This window comes from Nematostella vectensis, chromosome 3, assembly GCF_932526225.1.
Source record: "Nematostella vectensis chromosome 3, jaNemVect1.1, whole genome shotgun sequence".
Classification (NCBI taxonomy): Eukaryota; Metazoa; Cnidaria; class Anthozoa; order Actiniaria; family Edwardsiidae; genus Nematostella; species Nematostella vectensis.
The window spans coordinates 5424726-5445253 of record NC_064036.1 but is presented as its reverse complement, the minus strand read 5'-3'; the positions used below and the strand labels follow the sequence as shown (position 1 = coordinate 5445253).

General features: G+C 37.7%; 4 protein-coding genes across 6 annotated transcripts; 2 read left to right on the top strand and 2 right to left on the bottom strand.

Annotated features, from left to right (window-relative positions):
* Positions 1–111: 111 nt before the first annotated feature.
* LOC5512784 (chymotrypsinogen A) lies at positions 112–2712 on the bottom strand. The gene is made up of 5 exons (XM_048725380.1): positions 2578–2712; positions 2318–2392; positions 1815–2010; positions 1213–1362; positions 112–563 (listed from the first exon to the last, which is right to left on the bottom strand). Exons 1-5 carry the CDS (start codon positions 2627–2629, stop codon positions 164–166), a joined length of 873 nt encoding a protein of 290 aa, XP_048581337.1. The 5' UTR covers positions 2630–2712; the 3' UTR covers positions 112–163.
* Positions 2713–3700: 988 nt separating this feature from the next.
* Positions 3701–5182, top strand: LOC5512758 (U6 snRNA-associated Sm-like protein LSm7). Its single transcript, XM_001633015.3, has 4 exons — positions 3701–3754; positions 3831–3918; positions 4122–4193; positions 4762–5182. The coding sequence occupies exons 1-4, from the start codon at positions 3746–3748 to the stop codon at positions 4899–4901; spliced, it is 309 nt and encodes a 102-aa protein (XP_001633065.1). The 5' UTR covers positions 3701–3745; the 3' UTR covers positions 4902–5182.
* Positions 5183–5551: 369 nt separating this feature from the next.
* LOC5512785 (signal peptide peptidase-like 2B) lies at positions 5552–17116 on the bottom strand. Of its 2 annotated transcripts, none has more exons than XM_032382168.2 (12): positions 17040–17116; positions 16841–16966; positions 13326–13508; positions 11962–12054; positions 11262–11404; positions 10528–10763; positions 9924–10047; positions 9044–9234; positions 8298–8417; positions 7967–8047; positions 7538–7692; positions 5552–6722 (listed from the first exon to the last, which is right to left on the bottom strand). In XM_032382168.2, the coding sequence occupies exons 1-12, from the start codon at positions 17094–17096 to the stop codon at positions 6576–6578; spliced, it is 1656 nt and encodes a 551-aa protein (XP_032238059.2). In that variant the 5' UTR covers positions 17097–17116; the 3' UTR covers positions 5552–6575. The 2 variants fall into 2 exon arrangements, with proteins under 2 accessions (XP_032238059.2, XP_032238060.2); XM_032382169.2 differs by having other exon boundaries at positions 6580–6722; positions 7395–7692.
* A 1581-nt stretch (positions 17117–18697) lies between these two features.
* Positions 18698–20430, top strand: LOC5512759. 2 transcript variants are annotated; one of them, XM_001633016.3, is made up of 3 exons: positions 18698–18966; positions 19212–19299; positions 19802–20430. In XM_001633016.3, exons 1-3 carry the CDS (start codon positions 18895–18897, stop codon positions 20155–20157), a joined length of 516 nt encoding a protein of 171 aa, XP_001633066.2. In that variant the 5' UTR covers positions 18698–18894; the 3' UTR covers positions 20158–20430. The 2 variants fall into 2 exon arrangements, with proteins under 2 accessions (XP_001633066.2, XP_032238062.2); XM_032382171.2 differs by having other exon boundaries at positions 18699–18867.
* The last annotated feature ends 98 nt before the right edge of the window (positions 20431–20528 follow it).

The following is a 20528-nucleotide window of genomic DNA, read 5'->3' as shown; positions in this document are numbered from 1 at the left end:
TTCGTAAATTCGCATCTTCTCACAAAACCTTCTAGTTACGTAGTTGGGGTTCTGACCAAGACCTATTCCAGCACGGAGGAATAACTGTTAAAACAAAATACAATAGATTTCAATGCACGGTTTATTCTATGCTTGAAATAATATACACTTGGTGCACTGTTATCTACCGTGTGGCCATCTGTGTCTTAACCCAGGTCAGGAGGTACTTCACGTTTGCGTACACGCCGAACTTCCCTTTTGCCGCGCAGCCATATCCCCAGCTCGTTGCTCCGTGGAGGACGAACTTCCCTCCCGACTCGCAAACAAGCGGGCCGCCAGAGTCACCCTGACACGTATCAACGCCACCATTATCAAGACCTGCGCACAACATGGAATCATGAATCTGATTCGGATCTGTGTAGGCTTGCTCGCAGCGCGCGCGGCTAACGACTGGGACCGAGGCCTCCTGGAGGATGTCCGGGGGGTACCCGCCTGAAGAGAGGGTTCCCCATCCCGTGATCCAACACGTGGTCCCATCACTTGGCGAGGCCTCTGTCTCGGGCAGGCACACAAAGCCTACTTTGCTGAGAATCAAAGCAAAGATATAGAAATGTCACTTTGTTAACATTCAGCATGAAAGTTTGAATTCTATAATTCTACGTCAATGATAAAGCAGCTTGAGTTAGGAGAATGCAATCGCCGATCAGAAATACTAACCAAATTACGAAGTTTACACATCCATACCCCTTCTCGGAATACTACAGCTATGCCCAAAATAATACATTGCTATGTTGTCAGTTAAAGTAGATTAAGTTTAGTCTCTATCTAAAATGCACTCCCTGTGGGCACCAAGGGTGGGATTTGCACGTGTTACGGTTTGTCTTCCATAAGAGACAATGCCTGCCTGTTTGTCTGTGCTGGAGAGGCCATCCTTAGCAAGGCGGTGTCTACCTGTTTGTCTCTGCTGGAGAGGCCATCCTTAGTAAGGCGGTGTCTACCTGTTTGTCTCTGCTGGAGAGGCCATCCTTAGTAAGGCGGTGTCTACCTGTTTGTCTCTGCTGGAGAGGCCATCCTTAGTAAGGCGGTGTCTACCTGTTTGTCTCTGCTGGAGAGGCCATACTTAGTAAGGCGGTGTCTACCTGTTTGTCTGTGCTGGAGTAGCCAGACTTAATAAGGCGGTGCCTACTTGTTTGTCTGTCCTGGAGTGGCCAGACTTAATAAGGCGATGTCTACCTGTTTGTCTGTGCTGGAGTGGCCAGCTTGAGTAAGGCAATGTCGTTGTACATTGTTCTTGAGTTGTAGTTACTGTGCGTAATGATAGCTGACACCTTGATATCCTGCATATCCGTTGTAAGATTTCCCAACCGACTGTGAGCGCCGAGCCTGATATACAATAAAGGGGAAACATATGGCGAACTGTGTTACAACAATCCTTTAGGGGCAGGGCTGTGTTTTTTCCAGAAAAAGAAAATCTCGTATTTTACAGGGCCGTAGTAGTGTGTGAGGCACTATATTCCCTCTCTATTTTTTAATGTTTCTGTATTTTGTTTATCCTCCCCCCCCCCCCCCCCCCTCACACACAATATTTAGAGGCATGATACAGCTCTTTCTTTCATGTTTATAAATTACTTGGTTGACAAGGGAAAATGAGCCATAAGTTTGAAAAGTTTCATTTTTGTTTATTGCTAATCAAATCCTACCTCTCCCTCCCCTCTTAGTAATTTTTAGTCTCGAGCAAGAAATGCTGTCAGGGGATGCTAATGAAATAAGTGCAAGGCCTGTTCGTCACTAAAATATTATTAGTTTTAAATAATTTTTTTTTTATAATACTGAACCTGACAACGACTTCAGCGGGCCGTTTACCGCTGATGCAGTGAGCGGCAGTCAGCACCCAATTGGAATGGATCAAAGATCCGCCACAATATGGGAACCCTGTTGTGGTCCTGAGTTGAGCCTGCCATGGCCAGTCTCCTGGATTGGCAGCTGCTCCACCCACGATCCTAGAAGTACTAGAGCTGACCCCACACACCCCTATAAAGAAAAGGTAGACGCAAGGGGCGGTGAAATGTGCTGTAGGCGAAAAACCGGTGTGTTCTTAAATCAAACTCAGGGATTAAAAGATCTGGGAGAATTTGTCAGAAGATTCATAATCAATGATGTAATACTTGGCTTTTAGGGGTAACTGGCCCGTAATCTACAAAATCCTGGTTATACCCCTAAATAAAGGCAAGGGTTTGTTCACTTCAGGGGGCCATGATTACTCAAGTTTACTTTGAATACACGATGTGCACGAACAGGGAGTATTGAAAGAGTATGAACAGGAAGTATTAAAGCTTACCAACAGGAGGTAGAGTGGGTGGTACAACAGTGGTCGTCGTTTTCCCTGGCTTCCCAGGTCTACTTCCTTTCTTCGCTGAAAAAATAAGACACTTATAATTTGGAGCACGGCCAGCCAGAGCGTACAACAAATTGCTTAGGAGGGGGAGGAGGTACGCAGTCATAGGAATCATAAAAAAAAGAACAGGTTTCTGTTAAGGCATTTGTTTTTTCTTATTGAGAACAATATCGACGAGGCAACGCAAAAGTCTAGATACTCACCTTCAGCAACCAGTGAACTTAGAAGGACGACGAAGGCTATTTTCAGCAACATCTTGTTTACGCAGGAAACACGTAGGTGTTCAAGCTAGGTGTAGATCCGCCAAACGAGTTCACTATTTATACCTCTATAGACGAGAACAATTACACCACATTACACAGGTTACGCAAATACAATTTGTCAAGTTGAAAAAATAACATTAGTCTGCAGTAGGCTGGGGTATTAGTTTGACGTTTTTTTTTTAGAAAATGCTTTTGAACATTCGAGAAAAATCAAAATCCGATTGTATGCAAGGGTAAATAGCGGCAGATTTGATTGACATTGAAGTGTTTGGGCTTTTGACCATTCCAAACATTGATTGACAGATAGAGCCAGACAAATAGAGCTATTTGCACTGCAACGATTGGAATTGTATTTGGCTGCTTAAAAAAAAAAAAACATAAGTTTATATGTCGGTAAGTGATCGGGACTTTTCTTGTATAGCTTATGCTTGCTTATGCGCAAGCAAATGTCTTGCCTGATGGGTTACCCCCTTTGCAAGGCCCCCAAATGTAGATGTAGAAAAAAAGTTGTTACAATTGTTTGTGCAACTGTATAAGTAAGCTTTTAATGTGTTTAAAAACAATTCTAACTTTATCTGTGCTGATTCAGACAGAGCAGCTGAATTGCATTTGTCACACAGTGTCTTTTATCTTAAGTCCCTGAAGAGTGAAAAGCTTATAGCCTGATCATATAAACTCACGATTTTATTGATCGAGAAAATGCCCCTCCTATTCTTCTTTTAGTATTTTAAAACTTAATAATCCATGAGTAATTTTGAGAATTGAAAGGGCGACAGGAAGAGAGTTTGTTGGCTAAACAGGGTAGTAGCTAAAAATACGCAAAGTAACTTGACCGGGCTTCTACCGCCTTTGTTACCGTACCGCCCTGTGTGTAAAGGGGGGGGGGGGGGAGGGGCGTTAATGAAATAAACGAATACTTTGCGTATTTTGAGTTGGGGTTGTTTATACCAGTGAAATAAACGAAATGAAAAAAAAAAATGAATCAACCACTCAAAGTTTTTATTTTATTTTAGTAAAATGAATCTATTTCTCCGAAAATCAAATCAGATAGCCAATACCATAGCGGGTATCATATAATTACCCATGATACGTTTCGGTATAATTCAACATGGCGTCGGTAAGAAGCATGAGCGATGAATTTTTGGTCGTTTTGTTTGTGTTTTATGGAATGGTTTCACTCATTTGTCTTGTAGGGAGAACGAAAAGAGAAGAAGAGTATATTTGACCTGTCGAAGTTTCTTGACAAAGGCGTTCGGGTGAAATTTCAAGGCGGAAGGGAAGGTAAAAGCAAAATCGAGTGTGAATTCAAATTTGACAATCTACTCTGTGCTGTACACGGACATGTGCTGCCGTAATTTCAAAGCGTGTTATCTTTCGAATTTTTATCTCTTCTTTCGCGCATTTTGATGTTTGTCTAGATGCACAGTACTTTTTACTTGTTTATTACATGTTGTATTCAAACAGTTTGTTATTTTGTATTGCAGCGTCAGGAGTTTTGAAGGGTTTTGATGCTTTGCTTAACCTTGTGTTAGACAACACCATAGAATATCTAAGAGGTATGCAGAGATTGTGGCACTTTATTTTCTCTACAAAAGCATCCGGAAGGAGCTTGGTGATTGTGTGTCTTGGGACGGCATTACTAAAAAGTGGAACCGGCGGAACCAGTATATTTCGCTTAGCTATAGGGGTAGGGATGTCATACCAGGATCACCATTTATTTCCTTTCTAATCTGAACAAAAAAACATTCCCTTGTGAAATGCTAAGACAACATCACTAAGCGCAGATGTGCTACGTTATTTCACGCATATTTTACATTCTGCCATATGGGATAAAACACATTTGCAAATTTCGCAGTTAACTTCTTCTATAGAGGATCATAGCATTTTGCAATTATGTTTCTCAGGGAAAAAATATTGCAAAATAAGTTAATTATGTTTTTGCAAACACTTGCTTGCAGACTCCCCTAGCCCATATACAAACATGTCTACAAGGCAGGCCTATTAAAATTATGTACATCAATGTACAAACACTTGCTTGCAGACTCCCCTAGCCCATATACAAACATGTCTACAAGGCAGGCCATTTTAAATTATGTACATTAATGTACAAACATCTGCTTGCAGACCCAGATGATCCATTAAAACTGAGTGATGAGACGAGGCAGCTTGGTCTAGTTGTGTGTAGAGGGACGGCTGTTGTACTTGTGTGCCCAATGGACGGAATGGAAGCTATTGCTAATCCATTTATTCAACAAGAATCATAGCCTACTATAACCATGTAAAATACACACTGTGGAATATATTTATTTCTATACATGTCATAGGAGAAAATGGTCATTCAATCAAAAGTTAAGCCATCTTTTATTGAAGACTTGCATGGGGTACCCAAAAACTGCTAACTATATATTGGTCTTTTTATATAGAAAAAACTCATTTTCAATTTAAATGTATAGTTATATATTGGATGAATGCAACCGTATCAATATAAAACAGCACTGGTTTTTGTAAGAAAATTCTCTTGTAATAAAAATTGCTTTTCTTTAAAGCTTGTTGGTCATGGTACTGGCTTTTACTTTAGACCTGTTTGCAATTCTTGTGTCAAACTGAAACAAAAGCTATAGTATATTATTGTATAGTATGTGATTGTTGCAATTCATTTGTCAAACTAAAAAAAAAACTACATGTTTGATATTGTACAATCTTTAACAGTCTTTCTCTGGAAAGAGCTGTTTTATAGTGTTTTTACTGTAAGAAAAGGTCAAAATCAAATAACCAAAACAGCTCTAATCCAAGAAGATTTATGAAACAAACAAAGGTAGCAAAATCTACAAAATACAATTGAAGAAAGGACTTTGTTTGTTGAATAATGTTTCTAGGGTAAGAATAAAATGGGGAGTAAATTTACACAGAAGCATTGTTTTTGAATGAATATTTATTTCGGGCACCAGATTTCTAATATATATTTCTAATATATATAAACACGGAAACTTTAACACACCTTATCATCATTTACATGGTTTTTTTCTATACATTTGTAAGTTTTCATAATTTGTGACAGTACTCTTTTTTTGTAGTAGTTTCCTTTTTAATGAAAATCAAATTTTAGTGAATGCTTTGATCCCAGTCAATACTAGTTGTCTATTTAAAGGATACTCTACCCTACTACTTGTATTGAGGGGTAAACAAAAGATACCCCACCTAGACGAGTGCATGGCCAGCATGCGATCACTGATGTGCACTAATTTAGATGTAGATATATAGAATAGATGTTATAATTTTCACTACTTAACAAAAATAAATAACAATGAATTTGAAATGGGCATTTGTAAGGTGTTTTAAAAAATTTATTTTTTTTCTGATCCCTATTTCCTGCAAATGTCAGCTGAACATGCAAAAACCTTACACAAACTATCAAACCTTAACATTACTTTGAAAAGAACTGAACCCAATACCATTACATAATGCAAAATTATATATTATAGATGTGTGTATTAATCACATTATCTACCTTATGTATGTACAGGAAATTATTGTTTCAAATCACTTCTCAAACTCACAAACCCTTTTTCTTTTGTTCCTTTACTGTACACCTTCCACACCAGGTTCCACAGTAAGGAATACAGTAGTTCAGGTGCTCTAAAAATGATAGATTTAGTGCCAAGGTATAGATTTGACCCATCTTCAAATGAGTGCACATGCATCTATGCCTATGATCAAAGCATCAATGGCAACTGTTTGAGAAAAATTGTAAAGGAGTGATACCATTTATCTTGTTATTGCTGAGCACCTGAAAATACACAACAAATCTTTCTAAAAAATAAGGCTCCCCCATTTCCCTTTTTCCCATTGACAATAACTACTAAGTACAGCCTTTTCTGAGAGTAATCATCATTTGATTAACAATTATTCCTATATTGTCATTTTCACCTATTCTCTACTTAATTTGGATGGACATCTTCCCCAGTCTTTGACAGAAGTCTTTCTGTTTCATGTGAGGCTTCTGCTTTAGGTCTAGTAGTTCTGTCAAGAATTTCTTCCTCACTGTCTGATGTTAAAGGAGGTGGCCTCAATTGTCTTTCTTGCCCCTAAAATGCATACAAAGAACTCTCAGGGAGAAATCCTTGTCTCTAGTTTTTAAAATATCAGTCTTTGATCATGAGATCATAACAGCATCACTCTTTTTCGGAAAAATGGACTGCATTGACTACAGTATTTGCCACCAATGCCAGGACCATAGCAGGGGTGGGGCACTCTGGACACATGTCTACCCCCCCCCTTCCCCCCACAGACTTTCAAGACCTGCTACAGTTCTGAATGCATTGGGTAGTGGTATATAGTATTTTGTGAGAATAATATCAAGAATGATGTCTGGCAGGGCTGAAGTGAAGTAAAAAAATAAACCAACCTAGGTTTAGAACTAAGCAAATTGGAAGTACCTGGAAGAATCTACTGTTACGTTTGAAACAAGGATATAAGAAGTTGAAATAGGAGAAAGGGCATGAATTTGAGTTATGGAAGCATGAAGTTAAGAAGCACCCTTTAGCACATTGCTAAATGACCAGCAGCAAAAATCCACAGTACCACTTCTCGGCCTCCTGCATTTTACTAACAATTGAGACATGTCAAATCTTCTTCATTTTCACAATATAGTTTTTGCAAAATTCCTACTCCACTGATTCTAAATCATGTACAGTCTATTCAATCAATGAGCCTCCGGTCACTGAGCAAACTGCACAAAGAAAAGAGGTTATACTAACATTATTCAGAGGAAAGTAGAAGTACAAAAAGAAGATGAAGTTTAGACGGAGGCAGGAGGAGGGCCATCATCCGCAGGCAGAAGAGTCTGCTGGGTACGCTTGGCCTCCTTAAGAGCAAGTCGTTGGTGACGAGCAGTCAGTACCATTTTGCCAGTCCAAAGTTTTTTCAGCTCTCCTCGGTACAATGCGATGGCTACCCCAGTTAACAAGACGCAAGGCACCAAATACAGCAGGGCTGGCTGGCCAGTCTTCATTAGGAACAGGGCCCCAAATGTGATAAGTAGCCCCACACCATATGCTGGAAGGACACAAATTAGGGCATCATTAATATGTTTACTTCACAGCTTATTGCAGTTTCATTTGTAAGGGAAGGGGCTGTTCACAAGGATAATTGAAGAATACATGTGTATCATTCAAAACCAGCTTGTTGCATCCCTATAACATTCCTCTGCATCAGTTCACATGAGGAACCACTCCCAATGATTTCTTGTTCTGATATCAATTCCTTGTGAGGCTAAATACATTAACAGTAAAAAAAAACTACATTAGGGGTGGAGCTACAGGATACTGACCTATTGTTGTAGCAACAAAATATATCTTTCTTGGTGTCTTTGATATGGTATCAAATGAATGACAGAACCCAATGTACAGTCCTGGAAATACAAAATCACCAGTCAGTACCTATCATTAACACACTAAACACAGGCTGACAAGAATAAGCTGCTAGAAAAGTGCAAAATTTTGGTAATAATATCATAGTGCCACTTTCCCTGTATATACATACACCAAGAAGATAAACTGTACACTCCATCATTCTCCATGCAACCATTTGAAATTCTTATGTTTTGTGAGTTGTCTCTCAAACAACTCGAACAAACTAAGTATTATTTAGTTTTATCTAACCTGGAACAAGAATGTCGCCAAAACCCAAGAGGGAGTATGGCCGGGCACACACGGACAGGACAGACTTGGTCAGGCGTGGGATCTTCAGCACCATGGGCAACTGCTCCTTGTGGTCACCTCCTGCATCAAAGATAAAATCAAGTTTCTGTGTCAGTGACATCACCGTGGAGGTTCATGTACAGTCACTTGACACCTTTCTTTTAAATGGCTTTAGTTCTTACATGACTATATGTTTTAATCACTTATAATAAACAGCACTTCAAGACAATATGGAGTGACTCAACACATCAGAAGTAAACCACAATTACCCCAAAGGTAAAAGATTACCCCCATCTTAACCAATCAGATTACGATCTGGCTAATGACTACTTGAGCCAGTTATCAAATGGTTATCCAATCATGGTTATCCAAGATGCAGGACAAAAATTGCTCCCAAGGCGAAAATTTGCTACACACAAACGCATGTTGATTCTCAGCTTCAGCTAATTTGGGAAAACGTTTGGTGATGAAATCTTTTATCTACTGTATTTTGTATCTAATTTTGTTATAAGATGTGGGGTAAAATTCTAAATTCAATAATTTTAAAATTTCTTCAAAGGCTTTGTCTTCCATTATTAAATACTGTATAAACAGTAACAAAGGTGGAACAATGTAGGACTTTATTTTAATCTAAAAATAAGTATTATAAAGTCTTAGGCACGTTACATTAATCAAAACAATACATTTAAGCCAAGCAGTTACCCTACCTGTAGCAACCTCAACCATGACACTCTTGCCACTGGCGGAGAACAAAGGAGTGATAAAGACAAAAAATATGTCGTAGATAAGCAGTAGCACCAGTAAGATGGTGCACACCTTAAGGCTAGGCAAGCGGATATTCCTGATCAAGCTGATGCAGAATGACACCCCTAGAATATCTTGCAGAACCCAGGCATAGCTGCAATGAAAGATTGTTCTTTATTAGATAAACATTAGGGTCTCACAGGTAGACTTCAGCCACTGAGAAATCTTGCATAAGAAATCTTGTATCTAATAGAAAATACAAATTTTTTTTGCATGTGAAAACCATACATTTTCCCACCAATTCAGGGCTTCTCGAATTAAGTGGAAGAAAACTCAAAATTATGCGGATTCTTTGCTAAATTACGTGGAAAATCAATCTTACGCGCTAAATTACGTGGGATTTTGCAATACATTTTTCTTTAAAAATCAAAATTTTGTGGGATTCTTTACTGAATTGCGCGCTAAATTACATGGAATATCAACTGTTACGCCCAAACTACATTTTGTACCAAAGAAAAGCATGAAATAACTTGAAAAGGTTTTTTTTTTTTGCGTGAAAATATCTTAGGCAAGTTTTCATTGGCTCCTAGCCACCAGCCAATTGGAAAGGTATTTTATTATTATTCCTAGAAGCCCTGCCAATTCCAGAAGCCCTGCCAATTTGGTCTTCACATTTATATGACCTTTCACAAACAGATGACATAATGTATCCACAATATGCCAAATTTAGCTGAATTTCCAGAAAACTTGCTGGAACTTTGGTAAAAAATAAATTGTTTCCTGTATTTTCAGTAATTTTTTTTGCAAAGGAAAACAAGCATAAAAACCCTGCATCAATATTACCTGGCATTTCTCTCAATCCCCCACCAAATTGACATTCCCATACAGAACAAAGCCAGTACAATAAGACGGACCTCTGGCTGTTTCTTCAGCAATGGCAAATTATTTGCTGGTATCTTGCAGCTGCCTGAATAGAAAAGGTAAATTTATTTGTTTATGCAGAATGTTGCATTATGAGCTGAGCCCATGAAATGACAGGCTTCAGCACCAGACTTACATATTACAGTATCCCGACACCTTACCCATGCATGATGCACAACCCCTAGTTTGATATAATAAATGGCCACCTCTCCAAATGCCCATAGTGTTGAAAGAGGTGTGTCCAAGGAAATTGAACATTAATATCTCAGTTTAACTACTAAAACCTTTACTGATTGCCAACTGCCTATATTTAAAGCCAAACTAAAAATCTATCTACAGACCCAAACAAATCTGCTGCCCCTTATAGAAGTGATTCAAAAAAAAAAAAAAAACCAGACAAACAAACAAACAAAAGTACTAAAAGAGAATATTACAAAATCTGATAGCCTTTCTTCCATTTCACTAAATATAGTATTATTATTCGATGATGATATAGAGACAAAATATAAAAAAAACCTATACTAACCCAGTGGGAGCCATAATATCAAAGGCATCAGACAGTCAAACAATCCATTGCATGATGCCAGCGCAAAGAGAACAATGATGACATAGACCAGATACTTATAGAAGTAGAACAGCAAGAGAAGAAGACCACAGATGAGCAGCACAAAGATGAGAACCATGAGCGGGGTGACTTGTATCATGCCATCACTGCTGTCCTCCTCCCCTTCACCTTCGTTGTGCTGGAGCACTTGTCCGGCACTAGAAAAGGAACATAAGAAATCATTATTAGCATATGCAGAAAAATTTAAGCTAAGGACTACAAGTAAAGGGCATGGCTAAGTTTTTGCAAAAAGCATTCTGGCCATAAAAATAAATTTAAAAGAAAAGTCACCTCCTGGGTATATTTTTATTACTTTGTTTGGTGTGTAGCCTGGATTCACTAAGGGTTTGGTGGGGGCATTAATGATCAGTGTTTTTGATTCCCAAAGGGGTGCCCTTCTTTGCAACCCCCCCCCCAATAAGGGCCTGCCTTGGTCCCAAGTAACCCTAATGATATGTTTTTTAATGATATGTTTAAAATCAGTCCACTCCCATGTATTTGGTACTCTTGTAAGCAGACTGCCATGGCTTAACTGTCCACCTAACCTCTTATGTGATCCCATATTTGTATATTCACTCTTTTATAAGCAAACATTACGCAAATACTAAAAGACCCCATTATCAACTGATTGTAGAACTGATAGCAATCTTCCTTACAAAATTCTTTTGTTTGAGATCCCTGCCCAATATGCACCAATAGCAACAGTGCCGACGGCCAAGATCCAGAGCACAATGATGTTTGCATCAAAAGGTTGGCCAGGAGGCTGGTAGAGCTGCACTGTTACATCTTTTCCAAGGCCCTAATAGTGAACAAAGGTCACAAGGAACTTTCAGGGCTCAATGTTCACAATTCGTGGTATGTCAAATTATTCTATATACACTTGAATGACATGAACAGGCCCACTCCTCACCCTACTCGCACATTTAGGCTACACAGGGAGTAGACGTAGTAGACCAAGGTGTTCAGCATACTGTATTGGGGGTGATGTGTCACCCTCATCTCCACAGAACCCAAAGGTTCATATTACAAGACATACAAATTAAAGTGGATCTTAAGAGCTGGTGCCTTTCATTTTTGATATCTCACAGGTAAGTGTATGGACAGACAACGTGAAATCAGGAGCACAGGAAGTACAGGGGAGTACAGGGTAGTATAGGAAAGCATAGGGAAGTACAGGGGAGTACAGGGGAATACATGGGGGTATAGGAAAGCATAGGGAAGTACAGGTAAGTACAGGGGAATACAGGTAAGTAAAATGAAATAGAGCATTGTACTTAGTATCTAAGACACTCTATATTACTGGCTACATGAAGTACCAACCCCTGTACTAAAAAATTTAAAAAAAACTTGACACACCTTGAGAGTTTGCCCATTGTCTTTGGCAAGTACAGCAACGGGTATTGTTAGCTGTTCATATTCACCAGCAGATTCATTTCCTGCTGGCATAAACTAAAAAGAACAAAATATCGGAATTTTAAATACAGGAATTCAAATTAAAGAAAAAACACAAAGACAACAACAATAACATAGGAGAAACACATACCTGCCAACCCCCAGACTTGAAAAACCGGGAGATTATTCTAGGGGGGAGGGGAGGGGGTACGGGATGAGGGGGGTGGGGTGGGAGAATTAGCAAATCACAGAGTTTTGCTCGAAGATGTGCGTGTTCTTTTGTTCTCTTATTGTTGTTGGGTACCCTATCGTAAAGCGAAAGAAAAGATGATAGGTAAAATAAGTCTGTTTTCCCAGAAATTCATTCAACTTTGTAACAAATATAATATATTCAAATGATATTACGCTTGCACAATCTCAGTTTATATTTATTTGATCAAATATGATAATGAAAACTTTGATCGAAATTTTCGTGATGTTCACTTTCGAAATTACTTGTGTTGCAATTACTTTTTGGTAAAACACTAGGTTGACTGGACTAATTGTTCGATGTCAAGAACGTCAATTTCAACTACTTTTTGAGAGGCCAGAATTTTATTCCATCGTATCCTAACCACAGAGCGCCTAAAAATTCTCTCTGATGAGCCTTGAAGTTTGTGGCTGGCTTGATTTACAACGCCAACTTACAAACTCGCGCGAAAACGGCTCCAAAGTATGAACCAATTTCTCAACAAAAACGAAAAATATGGTCACCCTTGATGGGTCGATATATGCAAGCATTTCAGCATTGCGGTAGTAGTCCTGTGGTCTACAAGAAACGCCTGGAAAAGGCTCATTTAAAGTTTCTCGAAAAACCTCGAAAACGTCATAACTTGAATACAAACTATAAGAATTGCATGACTTCTAACTGCTAAAATCCAACTTTTACTTCAAAAACAACTTGACTGATTAAAATTTGGTCATAAACCAGGAGATTTAAGGTAAAACCAGGAGACCGGGAGATTTGATAAAAAAAAGGGGGAGTCTCCCGGTAAAACCGGGAGAGTTGGCAGGTGTGGAAACATGTAAAAGAAATGTACTTGCTGGATGACTTTGCATTCTGGTATAAGTCTGCCAAAACCTAGGCTTGACTATAGTTTGTACAAAAAAAAATAATAATAAGACAAATACAAATAGTTGCCAGTACATCTGTTGGCAGGCTCAAAGCTGAAAACTTTTGAGAAATGCCATTACAATTGACAACACAATATTTATAAAAAAAATCTATGTGAATGTTATGGCTCTTTCACAATTTAAATTATCATACAGTATGTAGGTGCAATTCTTACCACTTTGTTCTGGTAGTTGATAATGATTGCAGCCAGTGCCCCACCATTTAAGGCATTTATCCCCTTTTCAAAAAAAGTACAGTTCCCCCTCTCTCCAATGACAGCCTTGTTGAAGTACTCCTGGGATGACTTGGGTTTACCACACAGCAATGAGGGGTCAGCATTTACTGTTGGGTATTTTGGCTACAAAAAAATAAACAGACCTCATGAAATAAAGGAATTGGTTGGATTGAAACCAATGCAATAAAAGGTAAACTTTAAGTACCAAAGTTAAAGGTGCTCTTAAAGTTATGCTGAGCATTTATGACAATGGATCACAGAGAGCCAAGGAAAAAAATTGTTGAGCGGAATGTACATGCATTCCACTTAATAACTATATGGTATCTGAAAATGGATAGTTTCTAGACAGGTTTAATGCACTTGTGTAGAGACAATTGTTTTCCTAAATTTGCTTTCCTTCCTAAACAGGCTTGGTTAATTGTAAAGTAAAGGAAATAAAACAGTTGTAACAAACATAAGAAATGATTTTTTTTTTCAGTTATCTAGTAGCTGAATGTGTGGGGCTTTACAGGATAACAGGACATATTAAATATTTTCTCCTTTGCTCCTTCAAAAAAAACTAGGAGCTTGAAGTATGAAAAGCATGGAAATATTCATCTGCAGATATTGCTACAGAACTGCCAGCTATTTCCCACTGAATGCCATGTTTATTTGAACAAGTAAAATAAAATAACTTCCATAAATAACTTCCTGTTCGTGGGGGGATTAGAGCGCTTTCGCGAATGACAAGCACGGACTGCTGCAAAGGAAACTAAACTTCCACCCCCTACTTATCAATCTTCACCGCCTACTCTGAAACTAATGGAGAGAGGTGCAGGACTGCGTATATCACTATTATCAATAAATAATCATTAAATGTGATATATCATGATAGTTCTTATATGTTTCTTGTATTTAAGGCCCTAAATATCATGATTTATCAAGAGTCTGATAGGGGTTGATATTTTGATATTCTTCAAAGGGTTTTTATCATATAAGCATTTGTGTATCATGATATTATCAGAATATTTAATGAGGCACAATTTCTTCCAAGGCCCATGATATAGTGATATATCATGATATTATCAGAATATTTAATGAGGTACATTTTCTTCCAAGGCCCATGATATAGTGATATATCATGATATTATCAGAATATTTAATGAGGTACATTTTCTTCCAAGGCCCATGATATAGTGATATATCATTATATTATAAGAATATTTAATGAGGTACATTTTCTTCCAAGTCCCATGATATAGTGATATATCATGATATTATCAGAATATTTAATGAGACACAATTTCTTCCAAGGCCCATGATATAGTGATATATTATGATATAATCAGAATATTTAGTGAGGTACAATTTCTTCCAAGGCCCATGATTAAAGTGATATATCATGATATTATCAGAATATTTAATGAGGTACATTTTCTTCCAAGGCCCATGATATAGTGATATATCATGATATTATCAGAATATTTAATGAGGTACATTTTCTTCAAAGGGCCATGATACAGTATATATCATGATATTATCAGAATATTTAATGAGGCACAATTTCTTCCAGGTCCCATGATATAGTGATATATCATGATATTATCAGAATATTTAATGAGGTACATTTTCTTCTAAGGCCCATGATATAGTGATATATCATGATATTATCAGAATATTTAATGAGGTACATTTCCTTCCAAGGCCCATGATATAGTGATATATCATGATATTATCAGAATATTTAATGAGGTACATTTTCTTCTAAGGCCATGATATAGTGATATATCATGATATTATCAGAATATTTAATGAGGTACATTTTCTTCCAAGGCCCATGATATAGTGATATATCACGATATTATCAGAATATTTATTAATGAAGCACAATTTCTTCCAAGGCCCATGATAAAGTGATATATCATGATATTATCAGAATATTTAATGTGGCACAATTTCTTTGAAGTTCCATGATATAATGATATATCATGATATTATCAGAATATTTAGTGTTCAATATATAGTGTTCAAACATGAACAAAATGACCCAATACAAGCGTAACATTTTATTTTGGTTTGTCAACAACAGCTTCAACAGAGATCTTGAGAAAGAGCTAAAAAGGCGAAAAATGATGTGAACCGTAAAGTGAAAAAAAACACTACCAGGATGAAGCTTTTTATTATTACCCAAAGCACACGAAAAACGCTGAAATAAAAAAGATACGTTTTAAAATTTATCACTTTTAGTCTGCCGTTTGTCAAGTAAACACAAAAAATGATATTATCATGATATATCATACTATCAATCTAAGTGTGCTGTTGGTCAAGTAAAACAAAAAATGATATTAACATGATATATCATACTATCAATCTTAGTGTGTCGTTGGTCAAGTAAAACAAAAAATGATATTATCAGGATATATAATACTATCAGTCTTAGTGTGTCGTTGGTCAAGTAAAACAAAAATGATATTATCAGGATATATCATACTATCAATCTTAGTGTGTCGTTGGTCAAGTAAAACAAAAAATTACATTATCATGGTATATCATACTATCAATCTTAGTGTGTCGTTGGTCAAGTAAAAAAATGATACTATCATGATATATCATTCGCTTACTGTTTATGTTATTTTTTTCAACATTGATAATAATAATAAAATGATGATATTGATACCATGATAACTTGCTATTTTGGAATATCACTTTATCCTGCTAATTTCTATTCATTGATAGTGATATTTAGATTTTTCAATCTACCTGCTTCTCTTATTAATGAGAATGATAGTGATAATTTGAGATTCGAGATTCCTTTTTCGGGGTTCAACTACCATGATAATCCAATTGATAATGACATTTTGATATTTCACATTGATATTTCACTTAGAATTTTTTCAAGACAATATCATACTATTATCACCCAAAAATCATTGAAATATCAAATTATCAATTATCAAATGAATGAGAAACAATCATGATATTTTGATAATCCGCAATCCTGCACCTTAGTGAACTAATGAAACCCCTGGGTACCATTAAATTGATATAGTGTTGGTAAAGTAATGATAACAAAGATTCAGGTTTACTTAACCCCAGATAATAAATAAGATAAACATTAATGAAACACAATGAGGTTATGCTAAGTCTGAATGGTATACTGAAACACCCTTCATAAAAATTTGCTGAAGATATAAGTAAGAAAAAAGTGTAAGTTGTGTTTTTCAAATTTTCAAGATTTTCAAGATTCAGATATTTATACATGAAATTATACTAGTTAGGTAGAAGAGTACAACTCTTAAGATTTATTTCCGTTCTGCGACTGCAAAGTGAAAACAAAATAAAATTAAGTAGGTAAAAGGGTTTTTCGTTTCATTTTTATCTCTTCTCGCTTAGGCCAAACGAAAAACAACAATTCTTTAATACGTTAATAAAATGATGACAGCAAATATAAAACTTGATAAATGTCGCTATCGTACCGTTTTAGCGAGCTCTGTAGGCCAAGGATCTCCCCAGTTAGGATTAAACATAACACAAAAATCGGCGGAGTTTTCCGATGTAGTCGCGTGAAGAACACCATACCCTTCGTTATTCTCACCCGAAATCTGCAATTGAAAAGCTCAGTTAATCCTCTATACATAAGCCTCTTCAAGGGTAGCTCCAAACACATAGTTTTACCTGTAAGATCAAAGATGAAGCAAGGAAGATGATAAATACACAGCGAAGAGTCGCCATCTTGCATATTTATCATAATTATCATAACAAATTGAAGGGACTGGGCCGATGATTACGTCATTTTGAAGAACGCAAAACACAAACGAACGGGGTGGGGTAATGTTTTTTGGCGGCGTGAAAAGAAAAAAAAAAACTTGATTTTTGGGCGGGATTTTGGTTCCTATGAACGATATTCTAGCTTCAAATTATGTTCTGTAAACAGCGACCGGAGGAAAAGACGGGATTAGGGCAGTGAGTTCGTTCGAGATAATTTTTGAGCGCGAACATAGTGTAGACTTTTGAGCCCCAAGAGGCTGGAAAGCCCATCTTTTTCAAGTCGGAGCACACTCCCCCCCCCCCCCCCCCCCCCATCCCTTTTGGGGAAGGATCCGCACATGTATCAACATTTTGCGAAGGGACCAAGGCCGGGTTCCTAGAAAAGCAGGTTAACGATAACCAGGGATTAACTCCCTAGCAAATCAAATGTCAATAGAGCCGTATTTATCCCCGGGTTAGCGCTAGCTTACTTTCTAGAAACCGGCCCCAGCAGTCTAATTTTGCATATTCCGACTAAAAAAGCAAAGTTGAACCATTTTGTCGGGCCTTTAGACCCTGTGGGGATAGGTGTTTGTCCAGGTAGATTTTAGTATAAGTATTTGTATTGCTGTATGCAAGATTTTCTGAGAGCCAAGGAAATGAGGAATATACTTATTCGTACTTAAATTTGAAAACTTGTGAAAAATAAAGTCCGCGAACTTTAATCTCGCGAAATTTAAATTGTTATAGAAAAATTTATGAGAGAGATTGAAGGTTACATTGAGATCCCCTAGTAAGGACATTTAACGAAACTATCGATAGTGGCCCAGGAGTTAGAACACCTTTCCACTGCAAGACTGACTTTTGAAAGCACAACGTGGCGGTTTTGTTTCAATCTAGTGGTCCTGTTTCAGTTGTTGGTTCAATTTTAAATTAAATCCCCTGCAAACAAAACTTTTCTCCCTGATTGCGAAATTAAAGACTGGCGAAATGTGCTTAGAAAATAATCGTGAAAATTAAGATGCGCGACAATAAAGAAGAATATTGCACATCCCTCACACCCCGCCACGCCCTCCTCCCTTCGGACTAAAATTTCAAAAGAAAGTTATATGAGCTAAGATCCAAAACCTTGAGTGCCATACACACACACACACCAAAAAACACCAAAAACAAAATTTTCACACGCCGCCTTGTTGTTTGTTCTTATACGCCCCCCTCCCCCCTACACACAGAATTGTTTTCCATAGCAGAAGCATATGATCTCATTTTTATATGAACAAATATAAGATGACCATCACTTGACACCATATCAATATTTGATTGTTTTATCTTCGCCTTTCCTTTTCGTTTGCTAACACCCACAAGCAGAGAAGAGAAGCAATTGCGGAACAGTAAACGGTTGTTCAATTTGCCTTCCGCAAATTGTCAATACTGATCATCTCACCCGCGAAAAAACAAACCCATTCACTAAAGCGCGGCTAACACGTTGCGTTGATAAATGAAAACGGTTGTAGCATGTGCTCTATTCTTTTATTGCGCGTATAAAGATGCTATTTCACTTTTCGATCAGAGTGTACACGTGTCTGTGTCAATCACGCTATTTACGGTCAGGTCTTACTGACACGCGCTGAACAGTGTGCATGAAAAAACACTAAAAACACAAAACGATTGCTGCTCACATTGACCGCAGTGTTCGTGGAAGCAACCGGAAATAATCTCGAAGTAAGCACTACGTAAAAATTCAGGAAATTGTAAGGTGATTTACTTTGAGTTCCCGCTTGCAATGCTTGCAAAATTGAACCAGGGTGCGTCAGGATCCCTGTGTTCTCAACGCAGGATCGAGATGAAACGCAAGGTGTGGAACGCTTTTTTAGCGCCAATGTGACGATTTCCATTGTTGTTATGATTTTGCAGCAAACTGATGATTCTAATCAAAGCGTTTCAATATAGGAGCTGTATGAGTTTTCTCTAAATATTGTTCCAATAACATCACTGTAATACTGTAATACTTGAGACCCCAATTAATACCTTATCGTGCCAAGGGGCTTTGTACCGTTGCACTATTAATTAATGTTTTTAAAGTGCATATCTCTTCGTTAGATTGGACCTTCGAGAAGCCTGAAAATGTTCAGGTCGTTTGCTAAGAGAATGTTGCTTATTGGACTTATCTTTGGGGCATGCTATTCAGGTAACGAGTACTTTCATTTGTACTTAATAATCATTCTAATGATATTACTTTATTATAATTCTAACGACATTGAAAAATGCATTTAAACTGTATTAACAAACTCTCAAATTGTGCGCTCTGATTGGTCAAGGGTCCATGTGTTATTAGAGGACAAACGTAGCTTGGCGCCAGCATGCGCGCGCGTTCCCCAAAACCAGATTGTAAACGTAAGAAAACATGTTCATTGTTTCATAAAACAAATAGATCTCATTTTTGGTGCGTCTGTCCCCTAATAGATACACAAAAGACGTCACAGCGTGTCACGAACTGCAGTCACACAACTTGTTCATTAATCATAGACAAAGGAGACAAAGGTTTCTTTAAAAAATGTTGCAATGCATTTGTATTGGTAAAATAACAAAATGCGTTGCCTGCCAGACTGCACAAAGCTCGACAAAATGCTTAGCCTCTGCTCTGACACTCTAAGACAGTTTTTGACAAAACTGTTTTCGTTTTATTTCAGAGGTCAACTCCGTCAAATGCTACATGTGTTTTTCCAGGACTTCATTTGAAGATTGTGACAATAACTTGGAGATACATGACTGTTCTACGATTCCAGGACGTTACACCTACGACACTTGCCAGAGCATTTATATCGTACGCCGATTAAATGCCACCACCAACCTCTACACTTATAGACGAGCCTGTGCCCAGAAACACCAGTGCGAGTTGACAATCAAGCGATGCGAGTCCCTTAACATGTACTGCGAGAATGAGTGTTGCTATGACAACTTGTGTAATGATGCCCGCAAGCTTTCAGGCCTGGTCAGCGTAATAGTTGTGTCACTACTGATTGTTTCCATGTTGGTTTATCAGTAGTCATACCATGTCTAGCGCCATGTTTCAGACCCTGTGGATAGATTCAGGGATTTCTATTTTTATTGTTACTATGGGCGTTAGGAATAGAATTCTGAATGAAGATGCTAATCGTTCTTTGGACGAAGGCGCGCAAAGAGTTCCTGTGATGACGTCGGGTTCGTCGTAACCATGATGCATTGCGCGGCTTTGGCTCGATTTTGATGCCTTAAGGGTATTGTTAATGTAGTATAAATAAGATATTTTTTTCAAAACAATAAAAAGAGCTAACCGACAGCAAGACGTGGATTACAAGCCAACGATAGGACAAATATTCGTCAAGATGTCTACCAAGAATATTTCTAGACATAACCATACCCTATTCAGACTGGGCT

Bases quoted from the DNA above. Each gene is read 5' to 3' on its own strand.
- LOC5512759 (XM_001633016.3), top strand. From the start codon at position 18,895: ATGCTTGCAAAATTGAACCAGGGTGCGTCAGGATCCCTGTGTTCTCAA. The intron at 18,967-19,211 runs GTGTGGAACGCT...TCTCTTCGTTAG, and splicing joins GGATCGAGATGAAACGCAAG to ATTGGACCTTCGAGAAGCCT. The intron at 19,300-19,801 runs GTAACGAGTACT...GTTTTATTTCAG, and splicing joins CTTTGGGGCATGCTATTCAG to AGGTCAACTCCGTCAAATGC.
- LOC5512758 (XM_001633015.3), top strand. The intron at 3,919-4,121 runs GTAAAAGCAAAA...TTTGTATTGCAG, and splicing joins ATTTCAAGGCGGAAGGGAAG to CGTCAGGAGTTTTGAAGGGT. The intron at 4,194-4,761 runs GTATGCAGAGAT...ATCTGCTTGCAG, and splicing joins CACCATAGAATATCTAAGAG to ACCCAGATGATCCATTAAAA.
- LOC5512784 (XM_048725380.1), bottom strand. From the start codon at position 2,629: ATGTTGCTGAAAATAGCCTTCGTCGTCCTTCTAAGTTCACTGGTTGCT. The intron at 2,393-2,577 runs GTGAGTATCTAG...TTATTTTTTCAG, and splicing joins AAGTTCACTGGTTGCTGAAG to CGAAGAAAGGAAGTAGACCT. The intron at 2,011-2,317 runs GTAAGCTTTAAT...TTTTCTTTATAG, and splicing joins ACCCACTCTACCTCCTGTTG to GGGTGTGTGGGGTCAGCTCT.
- LOC5512785 (XM_032382168.2), bottom strand. From the start codon at position 17,096: ATGGCGACTCTTCGCTGTGTATTTATCATCTTCCTTGCTTCATCTTTG. The intron at 12,055-13,325 runs GTAAGAATTGCA...TGTTCTTTTTAG, and splicing joins TCAACTACCAGAACAAAGTG to TTTATGCCAGCAGGAAATGA. The intron at 7,693-7,966 runs GTCAGTATCCTG...GTGTCCTTCCAG, and splicing joins TTTTGTTGCTACAACAATAG to CATATGGTGTGGGGCTACTT.